Source organism: Coffea arabica, chromosome 6e, assembly GCF_036785885.1.
Source record: "Coffea arabica cultivar ET-39 chromosome 6e, Coffea Arabica ET-39 HiFi, whole genome shotgun sequence".
Lineage (NCBI taxonomy): Eukaryota > Viridiplantae > Streptophyta > Magnoliopsida > Gentianales > Rubiaceae > Coffea > Coffea arabica.
The window spans coordinates 12,477,565-12,499,329 of record NC_092321.1 but is presented as its reverse complement, the minus strand read 5'-3'; the positions used below and the strand labels follow the sequence as shown (position 1 = coordinate 12,499,329).

Sequence of the window (21,765 nt, the reverse complement as noted above, 5' to 3'; positions counted from 1 at the left end):
GTATTTTTCGTTTCAGAGTTAAAGACACTTTTAGACCTGGTCTGCTCCTCTGGGAGGGCATTAACAAGATTGTCTTATCATTGTTGAATTAAACTTTGAACTTGAAAAGCAGAAACAGCATACACATGAACATGATAAATAACCCATAATATATCAAGAATAACCAAGTGTAAAAGAATCTCCATTCATATAGAAGAAAAACAAAACAAAGTAGTGCTTTTTAATTATCAAGATAGCAAAAGAAACCTCAATGTATGTGCCTAATCATTTGTAATATCTTAAACTGCACGCATAATTTCACAACATCTCCTGAGTCATCCTAACACAACGCTTCACTCTCTTCTTGAATTGGTCTCTCTGGTCTCTCCACTCCTTTGCAGCATCCACATTCGCAGGAGACTCGTCGTTCGGGCTAGAAAGCATCGATATGATGCTCAGGACTATGCTTTCAACGGTATGAAGGGGGTTCCAGCGCTCAGTTGCATGCTCATAGCCATATGGATCATCACCGGGCGGATGAAGAATCGACATGCAAACTTTTCCATCAGGATATACGTTTGGATGCCATATCTCCGATGTAAATTTCACTGCTGGAGGGCTGACGGGGTAATCCTTTGGAAAGCTTATAATGGCATTAAAATAGCCTTCATCGTAGAGTGAACCAGGAGGCCCCATGACGGTAACACTCCATTCAAACATATTGCTCTCATCCACCAAACCCGCTGAGAATCCTTCTATCGGATTCCTGCAAAGATCTTTGAGCTGTTTTTGAAGCAGAAGGCTTGCTTGTGAACGAGGAGTTGCCTGTGGCTCCATGACAAAGCCAATAGAGAAGAACAGTAGAAAAAAGATGAGCAAAAAGAGAGGATAATAAAGGTTACAGCCAATTAGGGTTTTCTAATATATCACTAAATTTTTTCGAATATTTAGACACTCGAAAAAGAAGGACAACGAAGAGGAAATTTGTAAAAGACGTGAGATAACTCTACCAAGTTAATTACGTAGCTTGTTTTATAAGCATATGCAAAAACAACTTTCTTCCCGAGAACTGATGTTAATTCCTTTATTATAGAGGATTAGTTAAATATGACGAGACTTCTAATACAAAGAGGAAAAAGAAACAATGATGAAGCGAAAAAACAAACTTCAATTTTTTCCTTCCTGGAAACGGGTAAATTAAGGAAAGCTTGATCCTACTCCAAATCAAAAAATGAATGCTCCTTAGAAGAATATTAATTCAATTGTTCGACACTCCGAATCCAAATTGGAAACTCAAATAATTAAGAAACAACTTTGCAGAGGTGTATACCATGGTTTAAAGTTGTGGTCCAAACCGTTCCACATCCGTCTCGGCATATCGGTAGCAGTCTCAACAAGACACAAATTTTGAAACATTTAATATTCTAAAAATTGTGAATAGTATAAAAAAATATGCCAAACAAAAATAATAAAAATTAGTAAGAGAAAATCTGTAAAATGTATTATTTTTATACATATTAAACACAATAAGCATCTTTCATCATGTAATATAATGGCGTCACAAACAGAATCAAGATAACACAAAACACAATTTTAAAACTAATAATTGCAAAAGTAATAATAACCATTAACAATACAAAATAAGGATTTATTTTTTATACAAGTTGGAATAATTTCACTTATTTCATGATCAATCTCCTATCAAAAATAAAAAGGAATCATATTAAACAAAAGGCAAGCATCTAAAAAGATATACTATTACTTTATATTTCCGTACCTGTTAATATCAAGATAGAAGGACGATATGGTTTAAAATCACTCTCATTTCCAGATGAATGGTAAACCAGATGTGGAATGCCTTCGTTGTTCTTCGACAAATTGCAAGTATTGGCTCTCTCTAATTGCTTGATTCATCTGTTTTTTTTTTTTCCCAACACCATCCTACTTTCTTCATCAATTTCAAGGACATCTTTGTCATCATCGTCGCTAACTATGTTGACATTACTATATATATTTTCTTGTTGCAGAGAGTTCAATATTTCTTCTTTTTTTCTTTTTTATTGCAACTCTTTGAGCCTTAGCAGCCTTTAGATGCATTTTTATTACACCTATTCTCATGGTGCCCTTGGACATGCTTCAACTGTCCTCTGACATGACCGACATGCTCTTTCAATCTTGTAATGTCACAATGCATTATTTTTTCACAATAATTGCATCTCACAAATTTTCTATTCCCACCCACAGGTGTATCATGTTCCCAACCAATATCCTTGCTCGTCATTGTAACTGTTCCATGTATCAATATATATGATTAATCCATCGCAAAATATTTAAAGATATATGAAAAAATACAACAAGTAGTTTAAGACATATTATAATAGTAATAATTTATTTTTATTATATTTGTAAGTTAAAAATTTTATTTATAATGTAAACTAGCTATAATGATCATTTGTTCATTTTTTTAAAGAAATTTTTAGTAAAGTTTAAATGTTTATTAAAATTATTAGTGCATTTTATAAAATTATTCAAATAGCTGAAGCGTTATGATTATAAGTAATCATTTAAAAGTAATTACTCATTACAATTCATTTCTTATATATGGAGGCTATAACCAGAGTTGTAGGTAGTTATCATAACTATAAAAGTCAACAAAAATAGAAGTTTTAGTAATAAATATATTGTATAATTAATTACCGTTATAGCTAAAAAAAGTCAATAAAGATGAAACTTCTACTAATAGCTATCTCGTAAAATTGATTACCAGTAAGAAAATTTATATTAAAAGATATAACAGATATTTTACTATTTTTACTAAATATCAAATGAATTTGGACTAATCTATTGTATACTTTGAATTATATGTGAGATAAGTGTTAAGCTTGTGTTTGACCCACAATAAATTTCAACAACACAAATTAGTCAGATAAATCTAAATTCCTAAATATTATTTTGGACACAATCGAAATTAATTCAACCTTGGCTCATTACATAAGGGCCACAATTAATCCAATACGTTTCTAATTCATACCTACTAATAAGTATAGAAAAATTTAAAGAAATAAATCAACCGGGCCAAACCCAATTGAGATGGATGTCCATGATTTTAACCCCAAACTTTTCTATAAGAGAAAATGCAGATAGGAAAAATGTTTATCTATATAAACAATGGAAATAGAAGCAACGTTCAACTACAAAAAGAACTCACCGAGTATAGATCAAATTCTTAGTGTTTCTGAACTTTTCTCTTCTCTTCGAAGCGTTGGGCCTAAATTTCAGACACTTTTCCTAAAGTTCAGCATCCAAATAATGCGACCATGAAAGAAAGTTTCGCCAAATTTCACCTCTCCTCCACTGAAGTTTTGGCCATCTTTTCCTTTACACCTCCTTCTCTCACTTTTTCTCACTTTGTATGGCTGCAGTTTTTGAAAGAAAAGTAAAGTGGTAGCTTTCTTTGATTTGATTTTTTGTTCTATTGTTGTTTTGGATTGCAAATTATTGATGAATTTCACTGTTGAGTCTTTATTTCCTTTGTATTTTGGTCTTTTGTGCATGGGTTGTCAGATACAACAATTGTTTTTCTCTTTTTTCTAATATAACAATTTCGTCCTTTTTTTTTGTTTTTTCTATTGGTTTTTGGTTGGATTCAAGTTGACTCGATGTGACTCGACCGTTTCTGTCCAGGTTGGAGACTTCTCGGCTGAGTTCTTGGCAATCCATGTATCGTAGAATTATCTCGCCTCAATATCAGAACGAAGAGCTCCGTTTCGATGATGACTCGGTTGGGTTCAAACTTATAATCAAAAGAACTTATAATCAATCCAAAAGAAAACCAAAAGAACTTATAATCAATCCAAGGAAACTTGCAACCTTCCTCAAAAATACAATTTTGAATCCATTAACATTAGAAGTTGCAAAAACAGCAGGCTAGTAAATTTTATGGAGACGAAGAGAGCTTGTATGACAGAGATAAAAAAGGTTGAGTCCAAAATTCAAGTATTCAAATCGAATGCAAAGATCCCGGAGCCTAGAGGCGGCATATTCTTGATCTGTCTGTTTACTGCCTTTGCTAGTCCCATTCCCCAACCTCGTACTATTAAGTAGGCTGGAACCGTTTCGTTTTGCAAGAATGCATCAGGAGGCGTCAATTTGTTTGACTTCAAAAGTTTAATGTTGAGCCAAATTCTTGAATCTTGAAACATTCTTGATTCATGCACCAATATGAAGTCATTGGCCGATGATTTAGCATCACAAATACATCGAACGTTTCATTTTAGTCTTGAAATATTGTCCAGTGAGGATCCTAAGCTTGTTTTTCCCCTTGAACTCAATACCAGACTCGATAATACATGTGGAATCAGCAGATAATTGCGACATGGGCAAAGTTAATGAGCTTGACAAGGTCATTGAGCATAAGGGCGATATAAGTGTCAAGCAGATTGAAGATCTCTTGAACACCCTTTATGATATCGATCTTTCTAGTAGCAAACCAGCAGAAGCTGCAAAGGGTTTGGTAGAAGCATAGGCAACTTTGAAGTTGCATGTTCATAATGAAGATGATGAAAGATGTCATGATAAGTCAGAAGTGAAAGTTTGTCCTATTTGGCAAGAAAGGTTCTTTGAGAGCATGGAAGTTGCAAAGCTACCTTGCCCCCACACCTTCCACAGGAGATGGATCTTTGGGTACCTAGCTAGAGCTGATCTTTGTCCAATTTGTGGATCAACTTCTGCAGTTTTGGTCCAGTACAATTGGAAATCTTGTATTAAACTCGGGATAGTAGAACACCAAACAGGATGATTGGTCTGTCTTTTTCCTTAGTTTCCTGGATTATGATCATTACTACTTGATGATTTGGCTTTAGGGACAAAATGCACAAGGGAATTTTTTTGGGTAATGTCATTAACTTTTATATGTCAGATAATCTTTGTTAGTTTCTATATGTTGATGGTGGTTTTACTTAGCCCTTTGGATTTGATTTTCAATTGTTCGTCTCTGAGTTTGATTAGTAATTGATTAATTTGAAGGAGTATTTGACGTGTCTATCAATGGCTGCTTAGTACTGTCTCTTGTCCAATGTGTAGATCGGCTTGTGTTGTTTGCATTTAAGTTCATGCTGACTCCATAGCTCATAATCCATGTCAATCTTTATTAACTTGGTTTCTGAACTACCCAAATTGTGCTACAAAAAAAAAAAAAAGCAAAAAAAAACTCTAATCCTGGATGTTTCCTTTTCTCCTGGATGTTTAATAATGATGATGTATTTTTTATGCATATGTCACAACTCAAAATCACTTTAATTTGTTTACACAAGTGATTTACAACCTTAATTTGTCAAGCACTTTTAACGTTTTTTTTTTGAAATTATCATAAATGTACCCCTGATTTTGTGAGAGTTGCTCCGCCCCCTCCCCTCAAAAAAAAAAACTTTAACCTGTGCACCTTAGTTTATAATTTATAATTTAATGCTAAAATAAAATAAACATCATATGCATATAGTATATAATTGTGGATTAATTGTACTTTTGAGTCATGCTCGAATTAAGCCTAAAGCCCTAAATTTTTTAGGAGTCGAGTATGAGTCTTGCACATTGAATCTGTAGTCTAAGTCTGAAAGTCCAAAAGTTCTACTTTATTTTATGAGCTAGTTTAGACCTCTCAAAACCCAACTCACAAAATCTGATTGACAACCTGAGATATGGTGTATGACTTTTCATGCACCAAATCCCAATTGGTTTCCGTTTTATTGATTTTATTTATCTAAAAGGGGCCTGTTTCATTAAAAAAAAAATTATTTTACTCAATAATCTCTCTATACTTTTACATGATACCACATGACTAGAGCTGTAAACGAACCGAATCGAACCGAGTATCTCATGTTTGAGCTCTGTTCGTTAAGCAGTTCGAACAACGTTCGTGTTCGTTCATTAATTTTCGAACTCCAAACCTGTGTTCGTGTTCGGTTCGTTAAGTAAAATTCGTGTTCGAGTTCGAGTTCGAGTTCGCGAACATGTTCGAAATGCTCGAATCCAAATTATTTTATGCCTTAAATATGCCATGCAAATTATTAATCATTCTAAAAAATAATTAAAGCACTAAGTGACTAAATTCTATTATTCATTAACTATATAACTAACATTAACATAAAAACAACAAATAAAACAAAGAAATTTGCCCTCTAAATATAAAAGTCCAGCCATAAAATTAACCCTAAAATTTGTTAAATGATAATTATGTCTATGTTCGCGAACGTTCGGTAAAACTCGCGAACATGTTCGTGTTCGCGAACGTTCGTTTAGCATGTTCGCGAATGTTCGTTAAAACTCGCGAACATGCTCGTGTTCGCTCGATTATTAATCGAACAAAAAAATTCGTTCGAACTCGGTTCGTTTAAAATTTCGAACGAGCCTTTCACGAACACGAACGAGCCGAAACGAACCGAGCTACCGAACAGCTCGGTTCGTTTAACAGCTCTACACATGACCTCCCTAAAGTTTAAAAACCTCAATCTCTCTATCTGAAGTCCAGGCAGGTTTGAAGTTGCGTTCTTACAGTTAAAATGAAGATGATGACAAATATAGTGATAAGTCAGAAATGGAGGTTTGTCCTATTTGCTTGGAGAGGTTCTTTGAGGGCATGGAAGTTGCTGAATTGCCTCGCTCCCACACCTTCCACAAGGGATGTATTTTTAAGTGGCTAGTTGTAGCTAACTCTTGTCCAATGTGCATAAATCAAGCTGTGCAGCTTGTGTCTAAATTAGTTCTATTATCTTCTCTCAAACTTCGGATAGTGGAATACCTAATAGTATCAGTAAAGCCAGTATTTTTGTTTCCATAGGGATAGTTGAGGGCTAAATGTAGTTAATAATTTGATGCATGACAATCTCATTTCAGCTATGGTTACTCTATTCCATCTTTTCGGTTTACATCCATGTTTTAAGATGGCACTTGTCCCATAATGCTTATCGTAGTACTCTTTATATCTGGAAGTGCTTTCTGAAATTCCAAGGAGAGGAGAAGTCTCAGACAGAGGAGGCAAATCCATTGGTAAGTTAAAAAGAAACATGAATCCTCTCATCACAGGTGGTCGTTGCCATGATTTGATATGCCATCTTTTGTTCTTCCAAGAACTTGAATAGTAAGCCCCCACGCATCATATGATCATTTTAGCCCACAAGTGAGTTAAAAATATGAATAAATTGCAGCACTCAAAATTAGGCCACAAAAAGAACAAACGTTTATGATGAAGATGATGTTAAATGTAGTGTTAAGTCAGAAGTGAAGGTTTGTCTTCTTTGCTCAGAAAGGTTCTCTGAGGGCATGGAAGTTGCTGAGCTGCCTTGCTTCCACACCTTCCACACCTAATAGAAACAATAGTCTGTCGTTCTTTCCTGGATAGTGGCTACTTCTTAATGATTTGTATATAGGGACAAATATTCACGTAGTTCATGGGTCAAAGCTAGTTAGTGATCTGATCTCTGACTATCTAGATTGAGCTTCGGGTACTCTATGATACTTGTTTTTGTTTCACATCCGCATTACACCATGTTTCAAGATGGCATTTGTCCCTTAATGCATGGTGTAGTCTTTATATCTGGAAGTGGTTTCTGAAAAAACCAAGGAGATAATGTAGACATAGGAGGCAAATCTGTTGGTAACTTATCCAGAAACATGAATCCTCTCATCATAAGTGATTGCTACCATGATTCTTACACTACTCTAAGTTCTTCCTCGGGAGTATAAACTTTTCATGCATCCTAAGATCATTTTAGCCTACAAGTTCAAATTGCGAATGAATTTCAACATCGATAATGGGGCATTTTTGCCATGGATCTTTTGTCCCACTTCCTATTCTATCCCATCTTCTATCATCTTGCCATGTATCCTTCATAAATATCCCATTTATAATTTATTTCTCTCCCCTTGGTCAGTAATCGAAAACAAATCGTGACTATTCAGAGTTAGTATATTCATTACATCACATAACTTTGTGCAGGAAAAATCCACTCCGTATCCTACTACATCATTATAAATAAACATCCTCAAAGAAATTATTGGCCTTGAACAGGAAGCTCACAAGAATAGCAGAAAATAAATTGCAGTCATGTTGTGCATGATCACGAGAGGAGAAGCAGGCAATTAAATAACTATGCCTCCACTCATAAGAATTAAAGTACAAAAGCTATCTGCATTCAAGTATAAACATGTAACATAATCAGCTAGGGTGGAATTATATTTATTTGACACTGAGGCGCCAAAGGGTAGGGGACCCTTCCTGCATCTAACATAAACTCTTTCAGCACTTTTAATTAAAAGTTTTGGAACCTATTGATACTTCTGTAGATGTCTTTGCATGTTTGTAGCCCTAGGCAAGGAATGGCTGAAAAATAGCAGAATCCAAACATCAATTCTACAGCTTAGCATTTCCAATATGCACTTCAACTTATCTACCAAAGTTGAATGTTATTTCAGAAGGTTCATGGCATCATAGAAAAGGCATAAAAGAAGCAAACATTAAAGGATAAAGGAAACTTTGTGATGACTTTACAACAAATAAGAGGACTAAAAAAAAAACTACATATGGTACGAAGAAAATGTGTATATGGCATGCCTACTTACAACAAATTTCAGTGTTATATCACAGCTTAGGTTTTCTTAGCAGAAGAGAATAAGAGAAGAGATAGAGCAACCACAGTGAGTAGTGTCCATTTGCCTCCTTAATTAGATAGTCCTGTCTGCTTCATCCACAAGGACCACTTGACAGCTTCTAGAAACATATCGTTCTTTTGCAGTGCATTGATCAGATTATAATAGGTTATTAGGTCAGGTTTTATACCATTTTCTCTCATCTCTTTAACCAAAGCAACAGCCTCTTCAACCATTCCTGCAATTCCATATGCTTTTATTAATGTGTTATAACCGCATAAATCAAGCCCAAGTGCAAATTGTTTCAGTTCCATCAGAATGCCAGACACTTCTTCAATCCATCCTTGCTCTCCATATATATTAATCATTATATTGTATGTGTAGGAATCTGAAACACAGCTAGATTCCTTCATTCTCTGCAAGACATTTCTGAATTTCTCCATTTCACCTTCTTTCCCATAGGCATCCAACATACAGTTATAGGCTTCAAGGGAAACTGAAAAGCCATTAAATTGCATTTTTTTCACAGTAGATGACATATTCTTCAAGTCCTTATGCTGCCCATATGCAGCTATCATTGTATTGTAAGAGATAGCATCAATTAGACCTCGCTTTTTAGCCAGCCAAAATACTTTCCTTGCCCTCTTGAAAAGCCCAGATTTTCCATAAACATCAAGCATCACATTAAAAGTGACAGTATTAGGAGCAAACCCATGTCGAAGCATCTCATCAAGAACTTTTGAGAGTTCATCAACTGGCAAAGCACGAGCACAGCAGTTTAACACACAGTTGTACAATTCCTGATCCCATATGATTCCACTTTTCAAGGTTTTGTAGTAAAGACCTTGCAATTTATCGAGCATACCACACTGTTGATAAATTCGGAACATATCTCTAAGCAGATAAACATCTGGAACAATGTTCGTCTGTTTGTCCATTGCATCGAGAACTATGCATGCCTTCTCTAAACAGCCAGATTTCACATACATTCTGACTACAACACTGAAAGTTATCATGTCCAAGGAAATGCCTGATTTTTTTATCTTGATATAAAGGCTTTCAGCTTCACTGAATTGACTCATTGTGCTGAAAATGTCTATCATTGTACAGATTATGTGCAAGTTAGGCTTGTCATCAGATTTGGGCATGAAAGCAAAGATCTTTTTGGCATTCTCTAGATGACCCAATTCTTTGCAAGAACAGATAAGCAAATGGTACAGGTTGTCCTCAGATAGAGAATCCTGCCACTGCTTCTCCTTTAGCACTTTCAAAGCTTCACTTATCAAGCAGTTTTTTACATAAGCCATGACCAGAATTGAGCAACATGTCTGATTTTGCAGAATGTGGTCATAGAGAGAACCTTTTAGAATATGAGGCACTTTTGCGATTCTTTCAGCCTTCTCATAAGCTTGCAAAACTATACCAAGGACAGAGGACTTCTGGCAACCAATCATCATCATGTCATCGATAGTTCTCAGGATGCCCTCTTCATCTTGATGTTTAGCCTGCAAGTTTATCATTGTGAACAAATTTGATGAGTTCGGCATAAGTTCCAACCTTTTAAGTTCCATATAGAACCGCTTGGCTTCCTTGTAATTATTTGTCCTCCCCCATCCTTCAATCATGGACCTGTAAGTCGTTTCATCGGGCTTCAACCCGACATTTTCAAGGTCATGAAACAAACGCTCTGCAGCATTCATGTTTGAAACTTTCCCGTAACCAGTAATTAGTGTGTTGTAAGCAATGATGTTTGGAGTAAAACCAGCATTCTGCATAGAAAGCAAGACCCTCTCAGCCTCATCTAGCTTGCCTTGTTGGCTGTAAGCATTAAGCATAACCAACCAATTCTCCAGATTTAAGGTTACTTTATCTGCTCTCAAGAGTGAAATAACATCTTCTGCCTTATCATACAAGCCCATGCGTGTGTATATAGTGATCATAGCTGAGTATGCTGAGTGACATACAATATTAAGCTCCCTCATCTTAGAAAACGCAAACTCTGCCTCCTCAACTCTCCAACCCTTCTGATAAAGACTCATAAGCATTCCAAAAGTAGCAATATTAGGCCTGACCGCATGTTCCAACATCCTGTTAAACCACTTTGCTCCCAAATCCACAAGCCCCCGCTTGTAACAAGCATAAATCAGAGTGTTAAAAATTTGATATTCGATCTCACACCCTGAATCAGCAATCTCTCTAATCATGTCCTCTGCCACATCCCAGTCCTCTCTCCTCCCTAGCACTCTAAAAATTAAATTATACGCTGTCAAATTCTTCTTCAACTTCCCATTTTCTCTCATCCACTCAAAAAAACTCAAAGCTTTACTGTCACTACTACTATTTTCCAGCTGCTTCAAGATTCCATTACAACGCTTCAAGCTCAAATCACACTCCAAATTACCAATATCAAAATCCAATGCCAGTTTATTATCCGATAAACTACGATCCATAATATCTTTCCTGTCAGTTTTCATAGCCTTCTCTCCACCTTTCGCCTTATTAACCCCCTTCCACAAATTTGACCTCAAGTTTGAATCTTTCTTCACTCTCTTTACACCCCTAAATCTTTTCCAAACATTAAACCCACCCTTCCTAAAATTCCCATCAAAATTCCCTCTGCTAGAATCTACACTCTCGGAATCCACATCATCATTTGACTCGAAAACCAAATCATCAACCAAATTTGAATCACAAGTATCCAAAACCTCAGTATCCATCTGAGAAACCTTAATGGGCTGCACCTTGCAAAAGGGCTTGCTTACACATGATCCAGATATATGCAAGCATCCAGGAAACAAGGAAATCGAAAAGGGATCAACAATTCGGACAGAATACACTGTCAACTTGTGTTTTTCATATGAAGGATTTTCCAGTGATATTGTGAGCTTGAAAGAGGCCATGAAGTTCAGTTCAGTGGCCTCTCAAGAAATGCCCTGCTTAACTCATTGAATCATATGAAAAATGCAGAGCAAAATCAGGCCGAGATTGTGATCGAAGGAATGGTAAACTTGAGTGAGTTATCCTATGGCAATGCAATGGAAGAAGAGAAAATGGGATAAAGAACGTACCTTTTGGGGTGAGGTGGGAGGGAAGAATTGGAGTTTGGATGATTGCAGATAGTACAGCAGTGGACCAAAAGGAACCTTTTGCTTTTGGATTTTTTGGGATTTCCTAAATTTGTATGTGTGGGCTGAGACAGAAAAGAGACATGCCATAACAGTTTCACTATTTCACTTCAGAAAATGCTGAAACTTGGCCAAAGTTTTTTATTTTCTTTCTTTTTAAACTATAGAAAAGTAAAAGTAATAAGTAATAACTCTTTTTTTTCTTGGAAAAACTATTGATTTAGCAGCAAGGGTATAAGATAGTCTAAACCAACGAAATATTACTCCATCCCACTACAGTTTAAATGTTTAACGATTTTGATATTGGTCTGCAACTTTGAGTGTAATTTGATGTATCAGTGTAGTTTGAATTAGTTTTTAATGATTTTTTCTTGACTAACTTGATCATCTTTTGCATTTAGCAGTTATAGGTTTGATGTGTCTTGTAAAATTAATTAAACATTAAGTTTTGTAACGGTTATTTAATTTGTCATATGTTTTTTTTTAATCTAATTGATGTTGAAGTCTTGCATTTAGATATTCAATTTAACTAGTCTAATCATCTTATTTCTGTAGGAAAAAGTAAATCCTCGTAACATATTTATTGATTAGAATTAGAGTTTTCTAATATTTAATACTGTTAAAAGATTAAATCTTATAATTGTACCTAGAGCTGTTTTCTAATTAGAAAAATTGTTAACGATCGACAAATTAAGAAAAGATTGGTCATTAGAGTTTGTTGATAATTATAATCAATTTATTCATGAATATTTGAATTATCTTTGTATCAAGAATCAATTGATTAATATCACTAGTACTGAAGCACATCACTAGTTGATTAAATCTGAATTTAGCAAATGTTAGAATCTTTCTGCCACAGAACAAGGTGAAAGTAAAATTGAGGCGGTCACTGAAGGAATCCAAACATACTTCAGTGCTTCAGATCCCCTGAACCCCATAGTTGGTGTTACAGGTAAATACAACATTATTGCAGCTACAACAACAGTTTATCGCATCAATACATCGCTCTTTATCAGCTCAGTTAAACAGACATTGGGTGATGGTAAGAATCACTAATTTGTTCTAGTTGTGGTAATGAGTTTCCAGATATGAAAGACTTGAACAGTGTGAGAGCTTGTTTTGGCCTATGCAAGGGAACTTCATGTCCTGCTCCTCTCACGGTAACAAAGTTTAGCCCTTCATATTGCTGTGTCCATCCTCCAACCTATGTAATACATTAAATACACAAATTACCAAACAATGATTATTACATTTCTTTGTTAAACGAAATCAATAATATCAGATAAAAAAGCAGGTACCTAGCTAAAAGGCTCATATGTTGACAAAATTTGCAGAGAGAAATGGATGAAGCTAAAGGGGTAAGGATAAAATATGTGAGATTAAACATAAAAAATGGGCCAGCAAATTACCTGTCCATCATCATACCAAGGACGCCATGGACCAACTGTTCGCAGCTTCAGAGCATCTATACTATAGCGAGTAGATGTAACCGGCAGTACGGCATCTGTATCGCCACTGTCATGAAAAGGGTAGAGTAAGAACCACCTGAGCTCAAGAAAGAATGGATGATGTTTTGTAAATGCAGATGATTAATAATCTAAAAGACGGGACATCCTACTGTTGAAACTTAGTCCTCTAACATCAGTAAACTTGTATTCAAGAAAGTTTATGCATAAGGTGTATCATAGTAGCAAGCCGCCGTCATTATCTGGTAGATGAATGAAGAGAGAAACAGCAGAATTCACGAGGGAAGATATCTAGTACAAAAAAACTTTCTTTTAGCAATCAATATATTTCTGATTCAACTGTATCTGCAAACTCTTTCTTTGATAAAAAGAAATTCCAATATGAAACTTCAGAGAACCAAAGCAAGCATAACTACAGATATAACAAACTGCAACTTTACACCACAGAAAAAATTCCAGAGTCAGGAGAGCTTGGAAAGGTGATGCACAGAACCACTTTTCCCACGGAATTTTAGAAAAGCAGATGAAAGCTAGAACGGGCATAAAAAATCTAGCTCAGGACATGACAAGGCATATGAGATGGAGCTGTTTAAGTTTGATTTTAATGCAGTAGCCCAAAACTACCATTATACGTAGGAACAAAATGCTAAAGAAATCATTGCCCTTTTAGTAGAGAGAGAGAGAGAGATTGCCATTCTTTTGCGCTCCTTTTGAGAGAGCTTTCAGTTGGTTGTTATTCACTAACACATCTTAGTGCACGCTTCAAATGATAATTACTTCTCATTTTTTGTTGCAAAATTACACAATTATGCTTCTGCCTCCTGAGGCTTCACAATTCTAGAAAGAATGGCTCTGACCCTTTTCGATTTATAAAATAAACTTGCACTAACATAAACCTCCAAGGCAGAACAAAATAAACCTTTGAGTTTTCTATGAAGTCAGGTATATCACTTGTATCTGACTGAGCAGTACTACCATCTGGGCTCCAATGACCAAATTAATGATTGATTGCAAAATTGAGCTGAGTTTGGAGATAAACCTGAAGACCCATATTCGAATTCCAGCATTTAGAAGCTCATGATAGATGTTCAGCACTGACCGAGGAGAATCCTTCCAGTTATTGTACACATCATCACTACAAAAATGTAATAGATTGAACAAACATTTAGAGCACAATACCCAGAATAAAATAGAAAATAACTGTCAAATTTGGGTGACATTAGCAGATATAAAGTATTTTAGTTGTTGAATATAGAATAAATGTTCAATGAAAGATTACTAGACAGGTGCTGTCATAGCCTATTACTCCTTGTAAGCACCGGGTACTTTCCATAGTCTGAGCACATAATAACTGGAATGTCATACTGCTATTGCACTGATGATTTCGAGCTTATTAGCAAGATGAATGAAATAAAATAATCGTATTAAATTTTGTCTCTCAGGTCAACAGATCTTTTATTTCAACTGAGATTGAGGGCAAAGCTATTTTGAGCAAGCTTCATTAACTTGTATGAAAGCTATTTGCAGATATCTCTACACCCTGATGTTCTAAGCATACATCTGAAGCAAAAGAAAAAAGTCATAGAAACTAATTGGAATAATAAGTACTGAAATTGGAAAGATGGAGGTCAAATACAAACTAGTAGCTGCTTAATGGTCTTCCTAGATGAACTTTGCTTTCTGAATTACCAGTCCAGCTACTGACACAGTGATCAGCACTCTGATCAATCATGTGACAAATATGCAATGGCATCAAGGAAGTGAAACAATTTGTCAAAGGAAAGTTATTTTCTTCATTAAAGATCTCTAACCTGAGTGACTATTAACTATGAATTCGGGAAAATAAGCTACCTCTGACGAGTGCACAGGAAGCCTTTTCCAACTCATTGTGTCTGTTTTTCATAGTATAGATGCCAATTTTCATAATGGTAGTAACCTATTTTATGTAGTACTATATGCATCAGGTTCATTCAGATGCATAATACTAACAAAATATTGCACATAGTAATTATGGTTCTTCAACCTCAGTGTATGATTATTTACATATACATGAACTTATCTCGACCAGCTTTTTACAATAAATTAGCATAAACTGTTTCTTACAAGATATTACCACCTAATTATGGTTTTTCCAAGCCAAAGGATGCTTGATGAACATATATTTGACATGGATTAGAAACATTAGCAATATGTGCTGTTGAATAAATGTTCATTTAACTGGTTAATATCCCGAGCTATCCCAAGACATAGCACATTTCCACGTAAGCAATTCTCAAACACATTAAAAATTGTTTCTTACTGGCAGAGAAGATCAAAGCCCCTAAGAGGCATTCCTTCCCCAGATGTAGTGCAGTGCATTTGGAACACAGAGAAAGGATGATATTACCAAAAGCATTTAAATAACAACCCATCCTACTCAAGTTTATAACAACCCATCCTACTCAAGTTTTATCATTTCTTTTGGAAAGTGCTTCCACAGTTTAAGATTGAAGTGAATTTTTAAAACTTTTCCAGATTGAAGTGTTTAACAGCAACCTACTAGTCATAAGTGGTTCTCACAGTGATAGAAGTACATGAAGAATTAGTTAAGAAAACTTGCAGCCACAGGTCAACAAAGTACTAAAACATGTCAGAATAGGAATTCTGCTTCATGATGAAAAAGTTCTCAATATCTCTCAATATCAACAAAGCAGACTAGGTGTTGGAAGGAGAAAGGAAAATATAAATTTCACTCCTTCACTGCCGAGATGTCCTAACCTAAATCATGAAATTACCTGCAAGTTACCCATTTGAATGAATTGCTTCTGTTGTAAACATGAAGCGCGTGTTGAACCTTGGGAAGATTAAAGTAAACTGTTGAATGCTGCTCTGTACACGGATCATATGCCTTTCTTAAATGTCCAACCTTCTGACATGACATTACATCTCATGAGTGAACCAAAAAGAAATATTGTGAATAAAATGCAACCAATTTGAGCTTTCTCTCGCCTACAAGTTTTCAAACTAGAGATTCTATCATGACTCCATAGTACTACTGAAGCAGATTACAAACAAGCCACCATAAAGTTTCTTCAACATGCAGCTTACTATGTCTTACTTACCGACTTAGAAGATTAACAAAAAAAAAGTATGAAAGGTCAAAGAAAGATTTGAGCATTACTGTTATAGGAGCTTCTGCTCAAATCAGAAAAGGCCTGTCACAATAATTATGTTTTTACATGAGCTAAAAAGAAAAGCTACATTCAATCCCATGGATGGATTTGAATAGGAGGTGCACTTTGGCAGGATCATTGAACAAATTCCATATTTTCCAGCAAAATCCTTTTCCTTTTTAAGGTTGGAAGCCATGACAATGAATTCATGCATGCAGAATCTCCAGCTAGATCTACCTACTTGTACCACCAGAATAGACGAAAATATTTCAATCCAATGGCATTTGTTTCCAATTAAAACCTGAACATGAAAATTATTAAATTTACATAATGAGAGATCAATTCACTAGATGTATGTACTCACATTCCTCCTCTTCAGAAACTGATTCATCACACTAAAGTTGGCTGTGCAAGCAGGAGTGAAGACACTGTATTGATCGATGTTTCCAATTTCTTTGTCGGCAATGTCAAGAATCTTACCACATGACTCTTTGGGAAGTATAAATGAATCTAAGTCACAAAAAATGTTTAGCTTCTTGAATGTCTGGTCAGATATCATTCCAGCTGACCACAAAAATTGGAAAAGTCCCAGGTGGTCATGAAAGTCATCAAATAAAGCATTTCCAACCTGCATCGATACAAGTAAAAATCATTACTGCATTCATGATGTACCTTTTCTTATAATATTACAAGGTCAAATCCATACCATGAAACCCTTGAAATTAATTGTTTTATCCTTTGTTGCGGAGTTGTGCCTCACTACAGCTTGACTTAATTGAGGAACGTAATGTCCTGAATAGTAGACATAAATAATTTGAGGAACATACTCCAGCACAGATATTCTAAAACTAATCGGCCATCAATCAACAAGTTTTGACAATTTACTGGAGCCCTATGAATCTAAAGCAGCTACCATTGCTCTTAGATAGCCCAGAAAAATGTCACTTTCCCATGTAAGAAGAATATCAATATCAGTTGCAATTAGATCCAGATGCAGAAAGATATGTAGAGCTCTCAGAGTTCTATGTCATTGAGACAATTATATCCACCTTACAAATGCACAGAAAGCAAATAACTTCATTGAGTTCCAAAAAAAAAAAATCCAAAATAGTAAAGCTCAGAAAAACTCAGAAATATCAAAAGAAGAGGAAAGGTTGATGAAAAAGGCATAAAAAAAAGAGGAGCCAGAGTCATCTGTCTTATGCATAGTGCTGTAGAAAAAAAAAACATTAACAAATGTGATAAACCCTACACGCTAAAGCTTTTAGGATCATTTTGATCTTTCTTTCCTTTTCAGATGTTTATCTCAAGGTCAATTTTCTACATAACAAAACTTTTTGAAGCCAGAACATACATAAGCAATTTTCTGCCTATTCAAAAGAATGTTTGAGGGCATGTTTTAGGCTTTGGAAACTACAAAAAAGCAATGATTGCAAAACGGTGAATAAAAGGCAACGGCTACGTTTACAGCTGTCAACTGCAATTAGGATCAACATCCCCTCATAAGGTACAGAATAGCTGGCCTTGAAAAATATGGAAAACTTATAAGAAAGTAAATGTTTTGACACTAACGCGGTTCAAAATGAACTGATCACAAGGTGTTTTGTTTTATCTCAATCAGTTTACCCCCAACAACGTGTTCTTAGAGATAACTTATAGATACTTTTTTAACTTCTATGTTCCTTATGCTGTATCTGAATGGGCACATACTGTCAGGACCACAAGTTGAACATTGCAAGTTAGTTAACTTCTACTGAACAATGGTTGTTTTCATTCGTCACCTCTTTGCTCTATGAAACTTTCAGTATAGATTTTTTTCCTGATGTTATGATTACAAACATTTTTGGATTAAGGGATACTCTGAGCCTTACATGGGGAAAGGGGGAAGTAGAAGGCTTGATATTACCCTTACATATATTATATTGATGATACAGTGAGCACAAACCACCATAATAGCTTAAGTTCTGGATTAAAGGACAATGCTCATTTATCTACCTGCATAGCTCTCGCCAGAGATATAGAAGTCCCTTCCTTTATACTGAGGAAAACGGTCAAACCATTTCAACAAAAATGCATGGGAGTCAGCAGCTGCAAGTTGGAATAGTTAAAAGTGAGGTACTCTCTAATTATGGCAACAAAGTAGCATGTAAAACCAAGATCAAAGATATACCAGTCCTTAAATCCCCATTGTTTAGATGATCTGAGGGAGTATTTGAGTAGGAATATCCAACTCCAACCGGAGAGTCCAGAAATAACATATTTGCAGCTGCAAAACACCAGTATAATTAATCCACCAACCAGATGTGTTTTGTGATTGAAAAAGAAATCTAGCAGAATTTGATAGACTAATGTCCAGTTTTTAAATCATTAATTCTTCCATCTAGAGAAGAATACACCAGTATACTGTTTAGAGTCATCAGTAGTTCCCCCTTTCAACCACACTTATCCACAGATAAAGCTGATAAAAATTATTATTATTATTTTTTTTAGAAATGTATAACTTAATCTTGCCTGCCATGTAGCAGCTTATCCAAATGCAAAGAAAAAAATCATAGCAATGCAACGCTTAACTACAAATTTGTAGTACTTTTACAGCAATTGAAGCACAAGTAAATATAAACCTGGCAGATTATATACCTTGGTTCCAAGAGTAAGGGTTCAGATAAAGATGTTTCCCATCTTTCTCAACATGAAAAGGGCCAATCTCCTCAGCCACCCCATAAGCAATTGATGAACATCCAGGCCCTGAAAGATAACCATGAGGTCAAACACAATATTCTTTCAAATATGGCCCTTGAAATTTTGAAACTACAAATCCTGCAACATCAACACAAATAAACAGTAAGTAAAATTAACTTGTCAAAGAGCCCATTGAACAGCTAAAAATTGAACAATCAACCTGAAAAGATACCATCTTTATTGAGAATTTTGACTAACTACACGACTCCCAAGCATCAAGAAATGACCCTAAAGTGGACTAGTCAGATACATTACACAAATCAGCCATCAAACCATAATAACTAAAGAAACTAAAAACTAAAAATGCTAAGGCGAATCAGAAAGGAAGAATAGACCTCCATTGAGCCAAAGAACAAGAGGCTTGGATGCAGGGTCTTCAGCAGCCTCGAAAAACCAGTAAAATAAAGCCCTCCCAGCTTCCTCATTGACCGTAACAAATCCAGCATAGTGAGCAAAACTCACATTAAAATTTTGGCCAGGAAGGTGCAAAACTCTGTCCAACTGTTGCTGGCCATATGGGTCTGCAGAAAATCCACCGCTGCTGCAATTGGTGAGATCAATAAGCAATGTACTGATCAAAATAACGAGAACCCAGTTCAAAGTTGCCATCTTTCTGGGTCCTCCTCGGTTCCCAGGTTGATTTTTGAGAGGAGGGGCTACTGGAGAAGGGGCTGATATAAATTGTAATTAGAAGGACGTAGATAGGCACTATTTGGGATTGATAGTGACTTGCATCAACTCAAATGGGATACATTCCATATCAACTCCCACTCAAATGAGAGTTGATACGAAGGTCCCCTCACATTTCCGAGAGAAACGTTTTCAGATCCTCATATTTAAAATCGGTCAAGATAGCGTTTGGTCCTAAAGATAGTACTCACATGATTTGTCTCTCAACTATAAAACTTTTGCGCGTTTGGTCCCAAAGCTCATTTTTGTTCAATTTTCTACCCAAAAAGGCAATACTACCTCACATGTTCATAATTTCAAGGCCAAAATTTGTTTCCCTTTAACCAAAAAAAAAAAACACATAATCTCTCATTTCCCTCAATTTTCATCCACCAAACTCTTTATATGTAAGGCTTATTGCTCATGCAATTTGGGATCCTCATTTCAATCGATTGGTTGTGGAAGTTTTTACTCGAGAGGATGTTCTTAATTTAATAAATATCACCTATTTTGATATTTATCAATGGTGACATACAACTAATATTATACCTGTTAAAGTGCTTTTTCTATTATTTCTTTCAAACATATTCTTAAAACTAAGTTGGTTGTATCTACAACCGAAGTAGAAATCGAGTGTTCCATTTTGCCTTAATAATTATAGGCACCTGAGGTAGACATACATTCTTTGACTAAAAAACTAAGTAAAAATGATCTTTGGGAACAAATGAGCAAAATTTTTATATTGAGTAACTATTTTAACTAACTTTAAATGTAAGAGACTAAAAAAAGCTTTTTTTTATCAGGGACCAAATTGGTAATTTTGCCAATTGGAAATGGGGCAGTTCAGTACGTGGTCAGAGCTATCGTCAATAGTTTGGCTGTAACGAACAATCTAAAGAACTACAGCCCAATTAGGACACGAGAATCAAACATGTTGATGTTTTGTACTTTTAAGTCGCCTAGATATCATATAATATTACGTAAGCGTCTACGTTCAAGTTCAACAATAATGTCGAGCTTAGATTATCTTAATGATTAAAAAGCAAATACATCAGAATATAGTACGTTAAGCTTCTTATGGAGAATATTGTATATGTTTGGATTGGAGATCACTTGAAAAATTTATTCAGGATAATCTTGAAAAATTTATTCAAAATAATACTGTAATATTTTTGTAATATGATGTATGTAAAATAAAAAATTTATTAAGATTAAACGTGTCTATAATGTAAGCTAAATAATATTTGTAAAAAAAAATCCATATCTAAATAGACCTATTAAGATATGAAATTCTTCAAAAATAACAAATGAATGAAAAAAGAAGTCAAGCATGTAGTAATATTTGAAAACGTTTTGAATTTAATTTATCATATCAACTTATTTTGACCATAGAAATCACACTTATCATAAAAAAAGATTCTTTTGTTTGCGAGTATTTTGGAAAATTTCTACAAAAGATTCTTCTAGTTGTTCTTCGACAATCTTTTAATTACAAGGTACATTTTTTAATAAAATGGTAGTACATTCTAAATATTATACCAACAAATGCTATCTTTACAAAGATGACAAATAACTTCTTGGATTTACAAAATTCAAAATCACTTCGTTTTCTCCATTGAAATCACTTTTATCTATCAACAAAAGGCCATATCATAGTTTCGGTTATCGCTGTTGTCGAGAAATTTCTTTTTCATATTTCAGCTGATCTTTTATAGCACATATATTCTATTATTTACCCAAAAAAAAAAGAAAAGCATATAAAATGTATATATCATTTGATCTCTAAAGTGAAAAATTAGAAAAGTTGATTAATCTCTTTTTGTCACCCCTTGAGTCCATGACTCGTAATTATATGATCATCGCTCTTTGGAATTTAACAAGTCTAATAGTATTTGCCAAAAAAAAAACTTTGACTGTGAGAGCTTGAAGCTTCTACTTTGGAACCCTCTATTGGTATCCCATCCAAATTCTTGGATAAGTTTATTTTAACAA

The 21,765-nt window shown here is 35.0% G+C and overlaps 3 protein-coding genes across 4 annotated transcripts; all 3 read right to left on the bottom strand.

Annotated features, from left to right (window-relative positions):
• Positions 1–170: 170 nt before the first annotated feature.
• On the bottom strand, positions 171–1,285 carry LOC113697131 (ubiquitin-conjugating enzyme E2 14-like). Its single transcript, XM_027216604.2, has one exon. It carries the CDS (start codon positions 814–816, stop codon positions 298–300), a length of 519 nt encoding a protein of 172 aa, XP_027072405.2. The 5' UTR covers positions 817–1,285; the 3' UTR covers positions 171–297.
• Positions 1,286–8,364: 7,079 nt separating this feature from the next.
• LOC113694776 (pentatricopeptide repeat-containing protein At4g30825, chloroplastic) lies at positions 8,365–11,804 on the bottom strand. The gene is made up of 2 exons (XM_027213639.2): positions 11,691–11,804; positions 8,365–11,555 (listed from the first exon to the last, which is right to left on the bottom strand). The coding sequence occupies exon 2, from the start codon at positions 11,520–11,522 to the stop codon at positions 8,694–8,696; it is 2,829 nt and encodes a 942-aa protein (XP_027069440.1). The 5' UTR covers positions 11,523–11,555; positions 11,691–11,804; the 3' UTR covers positions 8,365–8,693.
• An 833-nt stretch (positions 11,805–12,637) lies between these two features.
• Positions 12,638–19,944, bottom strand: LOC113695126 (serine carboxypeptidase II-2). 2 transcript variants are annotated; one of them, XM_027214105.2, is made up of 10 exons: positions 19,440–19,944; positions 19,003–19,110; positions 18,536–18,631; positions 18,361–18,453; positions 17,072–17,157; positions 16,730–16,993; positions 15,988–16,118; positions 14,253–14,348; positions 13,157–13,262; positions 12,638–12,951 (listed from the first exon to the last, which is right to left on the bottom strand). In XM_027214105.2, the coding sequence occupies exons 1-10, from the start codon at positions 19,711–19,713 to the stop codon at positions 12,769–12,771; spliced, it is 1,437 nt and encodes a 478-aa protein (XP_027069906.1). In that variant the 5' UTR covers positions 19,714–19,944; the 3' UTR covers positions 12,638–12,768. The 2 variants fall into 2 exon arrangements, with proteins under 2 accessions (XP_027069906.1, XP_027069905.1); XM_027214104.2 differs by having other exon boundaries at positions 15,988–16,121; positions 19,440–19,943.
• Between the last annotated feature and the right edge of the window lie 1,821 nt (positions 19,945–21,765).